The 16,955-nt window shown below is 42.6% G+C and overlaps 1 protein-coding gene and 1 long non-coding RNA gene across 2 annotated transcripts in view; one reads left to right on the top strand and one right to left on the bottom strand.

The window, feature by feature from the left end:
• Nucleotides 1–2,409, top strand: part of LOC308478802 — a 28,152-nt gene extending 25,743 nt beyond the window's left edge. The window contains exon 3 of the long non-coding RNA XR_013987292.1: nt 1,838–2,409. This is a non-coding gene — a long non-coding RNA (uncharacterized lncRNA). The remainder of the gene's footprint in view (nt 1–1,837) is intronic.
• Nucleotides 1–16,955, bottom strand: part of PLPPR5 (phospholipid phosphatase related 5) — an 88,209-nt gene that overhangs the window by 47,143 nt on the left and 24,111 nt on the right. The window contains exon 2 of the mRNA XM_081008799.1: nt 708–840. Within this exon, the coding sequence (XP_080864925.1) occupies nt 708–840 (133 nt within the window). The remainder of the gene's footprint in view (nt 1–707; nt 841–16,955) is intronic.

Genomic DNA, 16,955 nt, shown 5'->3' with positions numbered 1-16,955 from the left:
GCCACTTCTGGCAAACCAGAGCAGTGCACGGAAACGCTGTTTACCTTCCTGCCGGAGTGGTACCTATTTATCTACTTGCACTTGATGTGCTTTCGAACTGCTAGGTTGACAGGAGCAGGGACCGAGCAACGGAAGCTCACCCCATCACAGGGATTCGAACCGCCAACCTTCTGATCAGCAAGTCCTAGGCTCAGTGGTTTAACCCACAGTGCCACCCACGTCCCATCAATAATAATGTAAGAGTTATGAAATTCTAGGTTGTCTGATGTAACAAAGTAAGAAGTTTTTGAAGACTAGTCTGGTGTAGATGATTTAGCAACAGAATTTCATCCTGAAAGGGCACAAAAACCTCAAAGGAAGCAGCAGAGAACCACTGACCTGCAAGCCTAATTCATCCCACCAGGCCTCCTCATTTGGCCCACAAAATTGTTTTGGTGAAGCCACACTCACCTGCCCTGCACTGGGCATCATATACATGTGAGGCAGATGAAAAACCAACTGGACTAAATGGGGTTTGCAGGCACCGCTGACTGGCATCAGCTGCAAAACCCTATACACAGTACTTTGCAAGCGTTGAGAATCCACTGATCATCAGGGCTTTGAAAGTGCTGCGTCAGGGCGCATGCCTTTAAACAAAAATGGATGATTGACAGGTAGACAGCCTGTGTGACACATGAAGATCTGGAAAGAATGCATGATAGTCTTACCAAGAAATCTGACAGTCCTGCGCACCAGTGGGTTTATATAGCAACAGTCTCCGGTTAATATTGTTTTTTCTTGGTTTTCAAAATCCCGCGTGGCCATCTGTAAGCAAAACACTGCAGTTTCTCCAACGATGATCTTGAAGGGAGAGAACAAAGAAGAAAAGGACTTCAGTAAATATGCTTAAAAGTGTGTGCAAACAGTCCCTAAAGAAGCCAGTGTCTAACCGAGTGAGGTGCTGAGTATACTGATGTTGGGGGAGGAGGGAGGTTGTAGATTGTCATCTGTTCCCTTATTATGCCAGAGCAGGGATAGTCAACCTGGCGCCCACCAGTCCTAACCACCATGGAACATAGGAAACTGCATTATACTAAGTGAAGATATTGTTCCCAGCTCAGTTTTGTCTTCAGTGACTGGCCAGGTATTAAAACCAATGACCTGCCCTTCTCTACAGGCAGACTTTATATGACCAAACAAACTCATGGTGGACACACTGCTACTAAATATGAGTTTATTTGGCAACACTCATGATTATTTGATATGATTTGTATAAATATGAACCTTGTATTCCACTATGGAATAAACTTTAGGCTACTCGTTTATTTAAAGTTTTCTATGATTATGTATTATAATTATTATGCTATCATGTATTTTTTTTTAAATTCCTCTTTCTAGATTTTTATTGAGCATTTAAGACAAATATTTTCAGGTGCAACCTGTGAGGTAGAAACGGGGATCAGAAGAAATGATGGGTGATAGCTTGGAATTTTTTCACTGCAGGTTTTTTATATTCTTGTTAAAGAAGCCAGGCAGTTTTAGCATACAATTTTAGAAGTCTTGGAAGTAAATTAATTCTGGATTCTTATGGAACACATAAACACACACCAGTCCTACAATCCTTATAAACAGGGCTTCATCTCTCACATATCTATGATATCCTCTGCTTTCAATCCTTGAGTAAATATGAATTTCACCTTGAATGTGAATTAATCAGAACAATGACAACAACAAAGAGAGCTCTTTATATCCAATCCTAAAACAGCATTTTAAGTGTTGTTTACTCAAGTGTTGAGTGAAAGCCTTGACAGCATGTGTATTTCAGAGGTAATCTTGTTCTCCTTCCATCTCCCCACAGCAACTGTAAAGAACACAATGGATTTGGCACCGTATGTAGACACTTCATTTCCAGTGCAACTTTAACTGAGTCCAGAAGCAGATAAATGGCCAAGGCAGCGGGTGCAAGTTCAGAAGAATCTGCTCCAATTTGCTGTTCATGCCTGAGGAAATCTGACAGTAGTATTCTCTGGGCAAACTCTAGCCAGCTTTACCTCAGAACTCTCAAACTCTTGGGGAATGGGGCTCATTATTATTTTTTGACTTAATTATTTGCTCACTACAAAGCAACTTACAAAAATTAACAGCCAAAAGAATTTACATAGAAACAAAGAGAAGCCATTGCAGTAAAACCATTTACAGTGACCCATAAACTTGTCATGACTAAAGTCTTTGAGGGCAAAAACTGGAAAGCGCTAGAAGATTCTGGAAGATTCTATAAGGTTCATTTCTGATGCAAATATTGTTTTGACTATCTCAAGGTCACACTGAGTCAGGAGAGATAAGTTCCTGCGCTCAGCAAGCTGCTCTCTCGCTCTCTCTTACTTTCGTTTGTACTTCATGTGTCTGACGTTTTTTCTGAAATTTTTTGTAACAAGCCTTTGCCTTTTAGTAAAAGTTTTTTTTTCCCCCTTTTGGACCTTTGACTCTGCATGGTGTTTGTTTGTTGGTTGGTTGGTTGGTTGGTTGGTTGGCTGCAAGACGCTATCCATCAGGTTATGGACCCAACTATTTTTTGGAGTTTTTGAGCATTTTTTAGAGTATGGTTCCTGAGTCGAGGGCTGGCAGTGGCAAGGTGATGCCAAAGATTGCTAGGAGCCTGTACTGTGAGGCTTAGGGAGCTTGTGTGGTGAGGTCAACAGAGCTGGACTAGCCATGAAGGTGCTGGATTTACTGCCGGAAAGCTGGAGCCAGAGGAGGACAAGGAACATCTCCTGGAGCTGCTTAAACAGCAGAACTTCAGCATCAGCAAGCAGTTATCAAGCAAAGAGGAGAACATTGATCATGATCTGTCAAACACCTGGGAGAAGAGATAGGATCTCAGCTGGTGCACAAAAGATGTCAGTGATGGAGTGGACCTCATTGGGGAGAGAATTCCACAAGTGAAGAAGCCACCTTCTGAACCTCCTTCTGAGGGGACACCCAGAGGAGAGCCTCAGATGAAGGGTCCAGGTAGGCTCATATCAGGAGAGGAACTCTGAAAGTTATTGGGATCCTGAGCCACACAGGGCTTTTAAGGTCAGTTAAGGCCTCTTGGTTGTTCTGGTCTGACTCTCCATTCTTCCGTGATTCCTAGAGCCCTGCTTGCCTCACCAGAGTTGTTTGCCTTACTGATAGAATTTGCTTTCCTGCATAACGGACCATCCTGGAAAGCTGGAATGGGCCTCATCTGATGATTGTCCTGGTTCTGGCTTGGTTGCCAAATCTTTAGACTGTTGATCATGTCATGGGTTCGGTCTCAGGAGATTATATCTGGCCTTGATCTGCAGTTCTGGACTTGAATCCCACCAACAAAATTTAGTTGTGAGGCACAACTAAACTTTATTATCAGTTTTCTGGATTCCTGCCGTGCTGCTTTACACACCAGATTCGAGGGCAGAGTACAAATTTAGGTTTCCGCAATCAAAGTGGATTAAAGTGCCTTGTCACCCTACTAGTGCAGGGGTGAGGAACCTTTGGCCCTCCAGACAATGATGAACTAAAACTCCCATCAGTCCCAGCAAGCATGGCTAAGGATGATGGGAGCTGTATTTTAGCAACCAAAGGTCCCCTACACAAATCCTAGCACAACAGATGCCTTCTCAAAATGCTGGGGGCGTTTTTTACACCTTGGATGCAACGGTTGATTTAGGTCCATGCTTGGATAGAGATGTAGGCTTTTCTACTCTTCTGAAACTGTCATGCTTTTGGATTTACATCCAGTTCATCCAATACAAGTACATGGCCCACACTTTGAACTGTATTCCAGCATTAGCTGCTATTTATGATTCTGTTATCACTCCTCCCACTGGGAAGGTCAAGCAATGTTCCGTGTTCTATTCTGGAATCTCCTTTACTGCCAATTACAAGCTGTCCTGCAAATTTTATTTATTAACCTCGTAAAAGTAATTCGGTAGATTTCTGCCTACATTCTTCTCAATTGCTGTTAGACCAATGTTTAGATTCCCCCCTCCTTCTCCCCTCCCAGATTATTTCTAATTTTGAGGCACCTGCTGACACCTGCACCTAACGATCCAAATCTTGGCTGCATTATTTCTCATTAGCCTTCTCTTTCCCCATAAAATGAGCATTTAGTTTCAGTGTTCTCATGACAATCGTTTGTTCAGTGATATCCGAATGAAGAAACTCATAGGATTGCGTCAAGTCTCTGATGCTTGTTTAAGCTGATGAAAGAAAATGCCAATCTGATGCAGTTTTCATTTTATAAATTTAATAAAACACTTTTATCCTGCTTCTCAAAGATTCTCAAAGTGGGTGTTTTAAAGGGTTTTTTTCCTAACAAATTTAAAAGCATAAAGTATTCAGGTTGCAGCGCATTAATCAGGAAGTAAGCCCCACTGAAAACAATAGAGTTTATTTCAAAATTACAGAATGGCAGGAAACAGACTAAAATCAAAGGATCTTCCCTAACTGTTACTATTCTGAAGGCATCAAGCACACACCAGAAAATTCAAGTTGCCCAAGTAAAGTAGATTCAGAAAGTATGGAAGTTTCAATGGGCAGGCTTCATCTAACCAGTCCCATCAGTGGAAGCTTTGTGCAAAGACAACTGCTTGTGTCCCCCTCCCCACCCTCTTCCTCTCTCTCACACACACACAATTGGCTCGGGGGGGGGGGTCAGAAAAACTCCCAGAGCAGCATGCAGGGGGGTGGGGGCATCATTCCATCTGGCAAGCTAGAATTATTGAAGAGCGCTACATTGAATTCCACCTAATGTGTTTACTAAGTACAAGTAAAATGCACTGTGCTAAATTAGATGGCTCTCTTTTGGCCCAAATTTACATTGTGGGTTGGCCGCTCTTTCAAGCATGTGCAGACACACATACACAAAGACACACACACGAGAGAGAGGAAGGACTGACACACCAAGTGGAATACAGCAGATGGGTTGACAGTTCCCCTTCTCTCCTCTTCTGCCTGCTCTCTATCTATCTTTCCTTCCCCATCCCATTCACTCTCATTCTGTGGCCCACTTCAAGCCTCTTGGTGGAATGTATCCAACTTGCAGGTTAGCCACCCCTCCTCTGGTTTCAGATGTGAACTATTAGCCTAATGGTACGCAGCAGTGCTATTTCCCTAGAAAAAACAGGTGCCGGAACTCACCATGAACACCTCCCTCATTCTCTTAGAATAGCAATGACACCCACCGGAGAGAGGCTGAAACCCAGCAGAGAGGTGCCAGAACTGAGTTCCTATGAGTTCCCCCTGAAAAAAGGCCTGGTGTGCAGATTTGCATGAACTTCAGAAATAACTGCAAGCACACCAAAACAAAAAAGGCTACCTTTTAAGATGATTCATAATATTATTTTAAAAAACAATTACTGATTCATGATAACAAATCTAAATTACAAGCCTTGGAAATTATTCATCATGATTTCATGCATTCATTCAAGAGGAGTTTCCATCCTCAAGCCAAACCAACACACAGAAAAAAATATATTATTTGTATTCAGCGGCGGAGCAAGCCGATTGGGTGCCTGGGGCGGCATGCATGTCCTGTGCCCAGGGGCGGGGCAAGCCGGGGCAGGACGCTCCATGGGGCCTCCAAAGAGTCTGCCTGCTTCCTTTCACTCAGCCACCCTGCAGCTGAGGGGGGGGGGGGCAGCGGGCAGGCAGTTAAGGGCAGCTCTGGGCCTGCAGTGTGCCTGAGCCATGCGTCTCTCCTGGGAGTAACACGGTGGCGAGTGGTGAGTGCCGCCCAGCATTTTGTCACCCCCACCTCAGTGGTGACACCCGGGACAGCCCACCCCCACCGCCCCCTTCCTCCACTCCTGTTTGTTTTGCTGGGTCATGCAAGGTTAGTCTTGGCAAGCTTTCCACTTCCAGTAGTCAACAACTACCTTTTAAGATGATTCATAAGTTTCCTGGCCTGCATATTTTTTATTCCTGATTCTATCACTACTCCATTTTTGGCTTTTGCCCTTGTAACCATGAGTCCTGTTTCTGTCACTGCATTCAGTCTTCTAATCCAGTCTTGACAATGGGTTTATCCTGCAACTTCTTTGTAGCTGCCTTGTGTACCAATGCGAAAAACCCTTATTTTGCCATGTTACAAGCAGACTGCTAAGTTAAACGAAGAAGTTTATGATGTTAAAACAAGGCTAGTCACCTTCCACCACCCCTTAAGACTCTTGCCGTCCCTCACCAAGCTGTCTGGTGCCTTTGGGAGTTGGGTCCAACATCACCAAGAATAAATCACATTGTCTTATCCTTGCGCTCAACCTACTGGAAGAGACCAAATGCATTGAATTTTAAAACTTGGAAATTGCAGGATGAAGGTGAAATATCATATGGCCTCAAGGTATGACTGATGTTCTCATTAAATATCCAAGAATAGACCTAATATTCTTGTACTCAGGGCAATAAATTCTGAGGTCTAAAAGGACGCCACATCTGACATCTTTACGAGACAGGATTTCCTCCAATAATTGCCATGTGCTGCTGAACAGATGATACATGTTGAACATATATGGCTCAATATAGCTGAACTGCTTTATTTCACATTTAGCAAGTAGTTCGTTTCTAGAAAGGCAATTTATCATTCTTTGAAAATGGAGGGTATTGGGAAGTTTACAACTCTGCTCAGCAGTCTGCTCCAACCACTATTCTCTTACCACTTACCAAAGGGGTGGAATCCTACTCGTGTGCTTGTGTGTGTGTGTGCGCGCGCACGTGCGTGTGTGTATTCTTTTGAAGGGATTTTGCACCTACTGTATTAACCCTGTGGCAGTTCTTAAAGTCAAGACACCCTATAGTCAAGACACCCATTAAAAACAAAACAATTCTACTTTAAGCATAGATTCCAGTGGCCAAATCATTAGATCCACATAATCTATGGATAGGATTTGCCAGCTTCATTACTGTTCCTGAGCTGCAGCTCAGTAGTACAGGATCTGCTGTGCATGCTGAAGGTTCGATCCCAGGTTCAGTCCCCAGGATCTCCAGCTAAGTCTGGGAAATACTCCTGCCTGAAACTTTGTAGAGCCACTTCCAGTCAGTGCAGACAACACTAAGCCAGTGGTTTGACTCAGTCTAAGGAAACTTCCTATATGCCTTTTACAACAGCAGCCTAGCAGCCAACCTAGCAGTTCGAAAGCACGTCAAAGTGCAAGTAGATAAATAGGTACTGCTCCAGTGGGAAGGTAAACGGCGTTTCTGTGCGCTGCTCTGGTTCGCCAGAAGCGGCTTAGTCATGCTGGCCACATGACCTGGAAGCTGTACGCCGGCTCCCTTGGCCAATAAAGCAAGATGAGCGCTGCAACCCCAGAGTCGGCCACGACTGGACCTAATGGTCAGGGGTCCCTTTACCTTTAAGGAAACTTCCTATATGTCTTTTATAACAGCAGCCTAAGTAGACATGATCTGAGGTGCATTGTTGCCACCAATCAACCTTCCCACATCTTGGGTTTAAAAACCAACCAACCTGTGTCCTGTGTAGCATAATTGTCTCCAGTGTATCGTATTCAGGCAAGAGCCAATAAACTGGAGATCAGACCAGATAAACATTTACCCTCATTGCATGATGTTATTTGTTTCTTTTACTGGAAGTTAACTGGGGAAGAAAGACTTGGTGGAGGACTCATGTCAATGGCTGCCCTGTGCCCTGAAGAATGCCACATAAGGTCTTAACACACCAAAATTAAATAGGGGAACCTCTCTCCCAAGTCAATTACATTTCACATCAGGAAAATCTTCACCTGCTTCTTTTTTACACTTGAGACTGCCTTTGAAGTTTCCACTGAACTATGCATAATATTGAAGGACAGTTCCTGTTTTGAATATTTAGTTGTGTCAAACCACTATTCTTTATTTTCAAAATTATTAATTTTTTAACCCATGTTTTAAACAGGCTAAGTAAAACCTAATCTGAGAGCTAAATGACACACCACAAAACAGTAGTGTATAAGGCAGCAATCTCTAAGCTCTTTGTGGATTTATTAAATGTAAATCCAAGTACAGGCAGTGAAGGACAATTTGTGATTTTTTTAATACTTTTTTCCTGCTAAGAATGCATCTCAATATTCAAATCTGCAAATATGAATTTGACTTTCTTCTCTGCTAAAGGCTTGTGTGCTTTAGTTTAGAAATATCATATTCTGAGGCTCAAGAATATGGAGTAAACAATTCTTTGATCTTGCACAATAATTTGAGTAACAAAGCATTGAATGTTATTTCTCTCTAGGGTTCACATTCAGGTTTATTGCAAATAGTTTTTATGAGTGATTGTCAAGCCACATGTTACAGCAAAAATAAATCCCCAAGTGTCAATCAAAGATCTGTCAAGACTTAAATTCTGACTGTATATACAGTATAAATTATTAGGGGAGCCCACTGCTTATTTCACTCCATTGTAAAAAAATATATTTATTTCTACCCTCTTCTTAATATTATTTAACCAATGATCAATCCACAAGAAGGCTTGCCTTTTTATCCAACGACTGCTAAACTTTTTGTCAGAAGGTTTTGCTTCTAAGCTTATAATGTCTACCATTCTTTTTGACATTCTTAAAGAACCAGTGAGGCTGGACTTTCATTTGCAGAAATCATGCTGATTCTTCCACATCAATACTTGTTTTTTCTGCACGTTGAACAATTTAGCTTCAATAATGCTTTCCAACAACTTAGCAGTGTCAGAAGTCGGACTTATGGGCCTGTAATTTCTAAGTTTCATCTGAATACCTTTTTAAAAATTTATATTACCCTTGCTACCGTCCAATCCTCTGGTAAGGAGACCAATTTAGTGACAGGTTCCCTATTTTTGCTAGAGCAACAATTTCACACTCGAGTTCTTCAGAAGCTCTCAGATATATTCCATCCAAGCCTAGTGACTTGTTAATTTTTAATTTGTCAGTTAGTCTTGGCACTTCATCTCTTATCACCTCCATTTGACTTCGTTCTTCAAATGCCTTTCCTGAAAAACACGTGTTTCAGGTGTGAGTACCTGTCTAACATCTTCTGCTGGTGGATGTAAAGAATTCATTTTTCTCTGCAGTTTTGCTACCCTTCTTCAGTAATACTTTTACAACTCTGTCATCTTGCAATCTTCCTACCCCTGTGACTGTCTCTTCTATCTCGTGTATTTAAATAAATTATTATTGTTTTATGAAATGATTTTATCAATATGCTTCTCAATGTTTATTTGCTTGCATTACTGAAAGGTCTTCAAGAATTTATGTTGTCTTCAAGTTTTACTTTGAACAAGATTTCAAAGTAGATTCCCTGACTTTTCTAGCTTCTTTGACTCTGCTTGTTAAAAGTAAAAGGTAAAGGACCCCTGGACGGTTAAGTCCAGTCAAAGGGGTGCGGCACTCATCTCGCTTTTCAGGCCGAGGGAGCTGGCATTTGTCCACAGACAGCTTTCCAGGTCATGTGGCCAGCATGAGTAAACCGCTTTTGACACAATGCATCACTGTGATGAGTGTCAGAGCGCACGGAAACGCCATTTACCTTCCCGCCACAGCGGTACCTATTTATCTACTCGTGCTGGTGTGCTTTCGAACTGGTAGGTTGGCAGGAGCTGGAAGAGAACAATGGGAGCTCACCCTGTTGTGCAGACTCAAACTGCCAACCTTCTGATTGGCAAGCCCAAGAGACTCAGTGGTTTAGACCCCAGTGCCACCTGTGCCCCTTGTTAACCATGCAGGTAACCTCTCAGATTTCTTTGACCTTATGCTCTATGGCAGGGGTAGTCAACCTTTTTATACCTACCGCCCACTAATGCATCTTTCTTGATGGTAAAATTTCCTTACTGCCCACCAGTGCTGCAGTAACACGTGCCATAGAACCTCATGGACAAGTGAGGATTTGAACCCTGGTCTCCCAGATTCCTGATCCAGCACTCTAACCCCTACAACACACATAAAAAGGTAAAGGGACCCCTGACCATTAGGTCCAGTCCTGGCCAACTCTCAGGTTGCAGCACTTATCTGGCTTTATTGGCCGAGGGAGCCAGCGTACAGCTTCTGGGTCATGTGGCCAGCATGACTAAGCCACTTCTGGCGAACCAGAGCAGCGCACGGAAACGCTGTTTACCTTCCCGCTTTCAAAACTGCTAGGTTGGCAGGAGCTGGGACCGAGCAACGGGAGCTCACCCCATCGCGGGGATTCGAACCGCCGACCTCCTGATTGGCAAGTCCTAGGCTCTGTGGTTTAACCCACAGTGCCACCCGCATCCCCATACATAGCTGGTGCCTTAATCCCTATCCCTGTTAAACACCACAAAGGAAAAGTCAATGCAAGCTTGTTGCTGTTGTGCAGATTCATAGCAGGTAGGTGTATCTTAAAGATCTGCCCTTGGACTCACCAAAAGTGACATTTGTGCATCCTTAGCAACTGTTGCTGCCTCGGGGAAATCTACTTTGCATGCTGGCAATTGCTCTAAAGAAAAATCCAACAGTGTAAACTGTGGTCCTTTGAGGTTTTGTAAATGAGAACTGCACTTTTCTGTAAACTGATATTGGCTTGTGAGGTGAGACCGCTGACAGGAAGAGCAGTAGCAAAAGAACTATCAGTAGCAATTTCTAGTTCATTATGCTGAGCCTTCCCCTGGGGCCATTTTTGTTGTATATCCTTGTTGCCATTGCTCCTTGTTTGTTTAATAGACACAGAATGCCCTGCTTAATTCCCTTATAAGCAGGATGCTGTTTTTTCTCCCCACTATTGGGAAAAATAACCAGCCATTTTGAAGGGAAAGGAAAACAATTTCCTTGTAAATTCAGCTGGATATCTTGCTGATTAGAATAAATAATGAGATTGACACTGGAACTGAACATTAAGAAACAAATTTGATGCCACACGTAAATTTAATGTTGCCTTTGCGATTGTGATCTTAAATTGTCGCCGCTTCTCTGCTTCAAATCATGTTAAATTGTTTAATTTCTTTTATCTGGACCTTTTTATGCTGCTGCTTGGTTTAAAGTTTCACGTGCTGGTTTCTATGCCTAAATTGTTTCGGTGATTCTGATGGTGAGGCCTTTCTCTGAACGGTGGCAGGAAAAGACTGAAACAAATAAATGAAATTAGGAATTCAATGACTGATTTCTGTGCATAAAATATTACACACCACCTCCAGCTTGTTATTGATATTTGGATATGGGGCTTGTGCACGGCATATTATTTACCAATTGACCTGCGATACACATTAAAGAGTATAATGGAGCTAGCTATATTAGGGCAAAATGTGGGTCACATGTCAGCTTAATTTGCTATCGTAACATTACCAAAGGTGCATAAAACAGCCCATCTTTCCCTTTATGGACATTGTGAGGTAAATGGTAAAAATCAGGGCTGGTGTCACAGGGAGGGAGGAACTGCCAGGGACCCCCCTGGACATGCTGCAATGAGGAAGGTTGAGGGTTTTTTAAATGTGGTTTTAATGTGTTATTCTTAACAAGCGATTCTGCTAATTATTGCAATTTGAAGACACTGACCATTCACCTGGCAATAAGCAAGGGTGATTTTGAAGTATTTGGTGAGCATAAGATCATTTTAAGTCATAGGAATGGAAGATATGTGGTCAATCTGTTCATTTTTAAAATTTATTTTTTAAGGAAACGTTTTAATTTTGGACACGTACAACATAGGAACTGGAGTAAGAATGCAGACTACTGAGGAAGGCTGACGAAGCTGAATGTATCTGGCATTCCAGGTATTCACACAACTCCACTGAAGACTATTGAGGGCATTTAATGTACTCTCCTGTATTCCTTCTTACTCACATTACAGTGCGGGAAGGTCAGCGGTTCAAATCTGCTCAGCGGTGGTGAGCTCCTGTTGCTCTGCCCCAGCTCCTGCCAACCAAGCAGTTTGAAAGCACACCAGTGCAAATAGATAAATAAGTACTGCTGCAGCAGGAAGGTAAACAACTCTGGCACTCATCACGGTGTCCCATTGCGCCAGAAGCGGTTCAGTCATGCTGGCCACATGACCTGGAAAGCTGTCTGTGGACAAACGCTGGCTCCCTCGGCCTGAAAAGCAAGATGAGTGCTGCAACCCCATCATTGCCTTTGACTGGACTTAACCATCCAGGGGTCCTTTACCTTTACCTATACTTATATACATGTTGAGGATACAATGTCATACAATTGTTCCACCTTGGAAGCATTGCGGCTCATCTGGTGGACCTATCCCCCTCCTCACACACTGCTCTAGGATTCTCCCATTCCCCTCTCCAGCCAATTTTGGGGCCTGGGGGTACATGGGGGAGGAGAGGGGGGAATGTCTTTATGGGGCTGGCTCGGTAAATCCTGTCTCTCAGCCCCACTCACCTCATAGAGTGCTTGTTGTCGGGGAGGAAGGGAAAGGAGATTGTTAGCTGCTTTGAGACTCCTTAAGAGGAGTGAAAGGTGGGATATCAAGTCCAAACTCCTCCTCCTCTTCCTGCTTCAGCTTCTGTCTCTGATTCTGGACTCTGCCACAGACCTGTTACCTCTTCAGCTTCCAGTACCTCCTGTTCCCAGTCTTCTCCCTCTTCATTGTCCCACCACCAATACCACGTCTCTAAGCCTTCTTCCCTTGGGGGTTCCCCAGTGGATTCCTCCCACCATTCCTTTGTGCCCAACTAGTCCATGACATCAGGGCAGAAGGAGGCAGCCAACACAGATCACAGAAATTAAAAGTGTGTAGCAATTCACAATGCCAGTCCTGGATATAAACAATGAGGACAGCAGGCACAGCTGAGATAGATGCAGTCTTATGAGTTGACAAAAGGGAGTAACGGTGGAACCTGTCTCTATTCCAGTCCCCAGGGGGAAATTGCTACTTACCACAGGTAAGTAGGGAAGACTAAATTTCAGTTTGTAGCTGAAACGATTATTTGGCAAAAGCCATATATAAAGATTGACTGGCTGGCTGGAAAGAACATATTAATCAGATATTTTGAACTGGGAGTTTCAGGTGGAGATCTATATGAGAGCATTTCACACAACACCAAGTGACAAGATCTATTATTCAGTCCCCCAGCCTTTTGAAAAACAATCTGCGGTATAGAGTGGCATGTTTTGTGACACAGCGGAGCTAAAAGCTTTTTTGTTCTATTATTTTATACATCGTCTGAGTATGCCCTTTCATTCCCCATGAAAGAGGTTTTCTCTTCAAGCCTAGATTGCCAATGCTGGGAATGCATGAGCGTTAAGAAATTGGAAGAAAAATTTGACGCATCACCACACACCATGGCCTCGATCCTATGAGTACAAGTAAAATGCAATGTGCTAAATTAGATGGCTCTCTTTTGGCCCAAATTTACATTGTGGGTTGGCCGCTCTTTCAAGCATGTGCAGACAAACATACACAAAGACACACACACGAGAGAGGGAGGACTGACACACCAAGTGGAATACAGCAGATGGGTTGACAGCTCCCTCTTTCTCCTCTTCTGCCTGCTCTCTATCTTTCTTCCCTTCCCCATCCCATTCACTCTCATTCTGTGGTCCACTCCAAGCCTCTTGGTGGAATGTATCCAACTTGCAGGTTAGCCACCCCTCCTCTGGTTTCAGATGTGAACTATTAGCCTAATGGTACGCAGCAGTGCTATTTCCCTAGAAAAAACAGGTGCCGGAACTCAATGTGAACACCTCCCTCATTCTCTTAGAATGGCAATGACACCCACCGGAGAGAGGCTGAAACCCAGCAGAGAGGTGCCAGAACTGAGTTCCTATGAGTTCCCCCTGAAAAAAGGCCTGGTATGCAGATTTGCATGAACTTCAGAAATAACTGCAAGCACACCAAAACAAAAGAGGCTCCTTTTAAGATGATTCATAATATTATTATTATTTAAAAAAAAATTACTGATTCATGATAACAAATCTAAATTAAAAGCCTTGGAAATTATTCATCATGATTTCATGCATTCATTCAGGAGGAGTTTCCATCCTCAAGCCAAACCAACACATGTAACACACTTTACAGAAGATATGAAATGTAAATTTGGGCCAAAAGAGAGCAATCTCATGAGATATCCCTGCTAGCAAAAGGAGCTGGTTTCCATCACTTCCTCCTATAGTCCTCTGTACCAGCCAACAAAATGATGCTCTGGGGGTTGGAGGATACTCCAGAAAAGTGTGGGAGATGGCACTGGGGGCTTCAGGGACAATTGGTGAAAATCTCTTTGCCTACCTTTCTACCACTATTAGCATCCACTGGATCAGAGTTCTTTCCATTCACAGAAGGGCAACTCAGGATCCAAGTCCATTTCTGGTGAACATGCTGCATGCTAAAGAGCATACTTCAGCACATCCCTACACTCACATGTCCCACTTCACATTAAAAAGGAGGAAGGATGTTAGAATTCCTGCCCCATGTTTGCAGTCATGGGATTTTTGTATATCACATGACGGTATATCTTTTGACTCCACAGAGTGGGAAGTGAGGAGACAGGATATTTGTGTTACTGTGTTCCATGAAGTGGGACTATTGTCCTTTGTTCTTTTTTTCTCTTTGCTGTCTGATACTAGAGAGAGAGGTAGCCATATTGCAGTGCTCCGTGTGTGTTTATATGTAAATAAAGTAGATTAGCCAAAATGCTGAGTTGCTGAAGTCTGTTATGCAAACTGCACAGACTCTGTGTGCCGATGTCGGTTGGCATCGGTCACTGTGATGTTCGGGCTGAAGAGAGCTTTTGAAGCTCCCGAACGATCGACCAGGAGGGAGAGAACATGCCAGTCGGGCATGTGTCTCTGCCAGGGTCCTACTCGAGTGCAGGACGAGCTCCTGACAAAGAACAGAGTGCATGTTCAGAAGCTTGCATGTGCAACACACATACTGTGCTGTTATATATCCAGTCACACAGCACTTTTAAGTCAACCACACCACCTATATGCCAGGCCTCTGACAGCAGTGCATCTCCTTTAGCTCTGCTGGAATTGCTAAGAATGACTTCTCCAAATCAGGAGCAGAAGATATTGAACAAAAGCAAGCCATTGCAAAATGGGAACGGGTCCTGAGAAATAATTAAAAATGTTAAGAGGTAATTAAGTGAAAGCAATAATTATACTAAGGAAGGATATAGGCTCAAAGCAAGCTCATAATGAATTCTATCAACTTCGTTCACAAGCCAGAATGGTTTAATATATGGAGGAAGAATGCTAGAGAATAAAACTAAGATTTAGTTTTTTGGTTCCAGCAGCAGAAGCCCACGCAAGTACTTCCACTAGAGCAATGGGGCTTTCCCTCTCTCCTCCTCCCATATCCCCCATGTAGGTCAAGAGAATCCCAGAACAGCATGTGGGGAGAGGAGGGACAAATTGTTCCACCAGGAAAAAAGATATGGTTGTGCTGATGGAGCAATCTGCTTAACCCTACATTGACTTCCTCCCTACTGTTGGAGTGCAAAGGTTTATATGAAGCTTAAGGGATGCTCAATCTATCATTCAAGTTCACAATGGTACTTAAAGTCATGTTTTATCAATCAATGACCAATAAATTTGGGGTGAAGGAATGTTTGGACATGATAAGCTGAATATAGTGATATCATAAGAACAGCCAAAAAATGCACTATTGTCAAACTTGTCAAAAATAAATTTAGAATTTGTCTTATTCAGAAGAATTATATGTGTTGTTGAGGAATTTTTAGGGTCAGTAATTTAATTAATAAACTCCCTTTGTATATGTTCAAGTTGTGGGAATGATAAGAAACAGTAAGGTAGTTTCAATTGTGACCCTAATTTATGGAGTAGTGACTTACTATCTTCACATGATAAGATTCTCAGAAACTGTATACACTCAGAAGTTTGAACATACCGGCCTGCTTTCATCACTTGAGTGGTGATATCTTACAAGAGCTGGAAACTTAGAAAAATGCTCTCCTATTTAGAACTACTGAAATCTTAAGATCTAGATTTTGTAAGAAATGGTTAAGTGCCACTATTGCTTACCTTAGACTATATTTATGTGCTATTAGAAGAAGTGTTTGCTTGTTAATGCAATTACTGTTGTACGAAACTTGAATTGAATCCACAGCAATTCTAGGTGTATACCTTGTTGAAGTGGATTAAACAGCTATTGGTAATCAACTGGCAGCCAAAATGCAAACTAGGACCGGAGGTTGTAGGAATTGCTGTGATACATTGCAGGCCTCTTCTTTCAGGTGACCATTGTTGAAGAGGATGCTCAGCCTTTGCACTTGGGTACTTTTTAAAAGAACAAAGGGGTGGATTTTTTAGCCTTATATAAGCACATTCTCAGATGAACAGCACCGAATGCTCATACCTGGTTCAGTGTCGTTTGCCCAGGTAAATTAATTTTATAATGAATGATTTTAGAGTGTTGTTGTGTTGTACTTTTGCACTGTTTTATTGTTGTTAGCCGCCCTGAGCCCGGCTTCGGCTGGGGAGAGCAGGGTATAAATAAAAAAAAATATTATTATAAAGGCAAAACAAAATTATGTACTTCTGTGGAGGCCGTTTATGAATAAATATCTCACCTTTCCATTGATACATACACAAGAATGCCTTCACTCATCAAATGGCAAAAAAGAAGATGTGAACCTAGAACAACAACAATCTGTCCTTTCCTAAACCTCTGCCTCTTGTGCAAACAAGCAGCAATAAAGCACATTAAGATCTTCAGGCCATCCATGCGTGATTACATCGCTTAAGGTACAGCATCTCCAATATTCTCCCAGGACACTCTTGCTCCATGCTCCCTTCCCTACTCAGCCCTATGAATTTAAAGCCATGCTGTAGCAGTGGGCATGAAAACCCCTAATAGGTGAGTAAGAAATGAATCCAAGCATGATATTGCAGCAATCAGATGTGAAATTTTGGAGACTCAACAGCCTATGGTCAGGTGTTTGCACAATGCAGAATAGAACAAATATATGCCAGATGGATATTCAATACTAACTTCCTTTGAAATTCAAATCTAACAGCAATTTTAAAATGGTTGCTTCACTGCAACCATTATACCAACAGCTATAACTGGAA

This window comes from Podarcis pityusensis (assembly GCF_964106645.2).
Source record: "Podarcis pityusensis genome assembly, chromosome: 6".
NCBI classification, from domain to species: Eukaryota; Metazoa; Chordata; class Lepidosauria; order Squamata; family Lacertidae; genus Podarcis; species Podarcis pityusensis.
The sequence above is the reverse complement of the archived record's forward strand: the minus strand, read 5'-3'. Positions and strand labels throughout refer to the sequence as shown.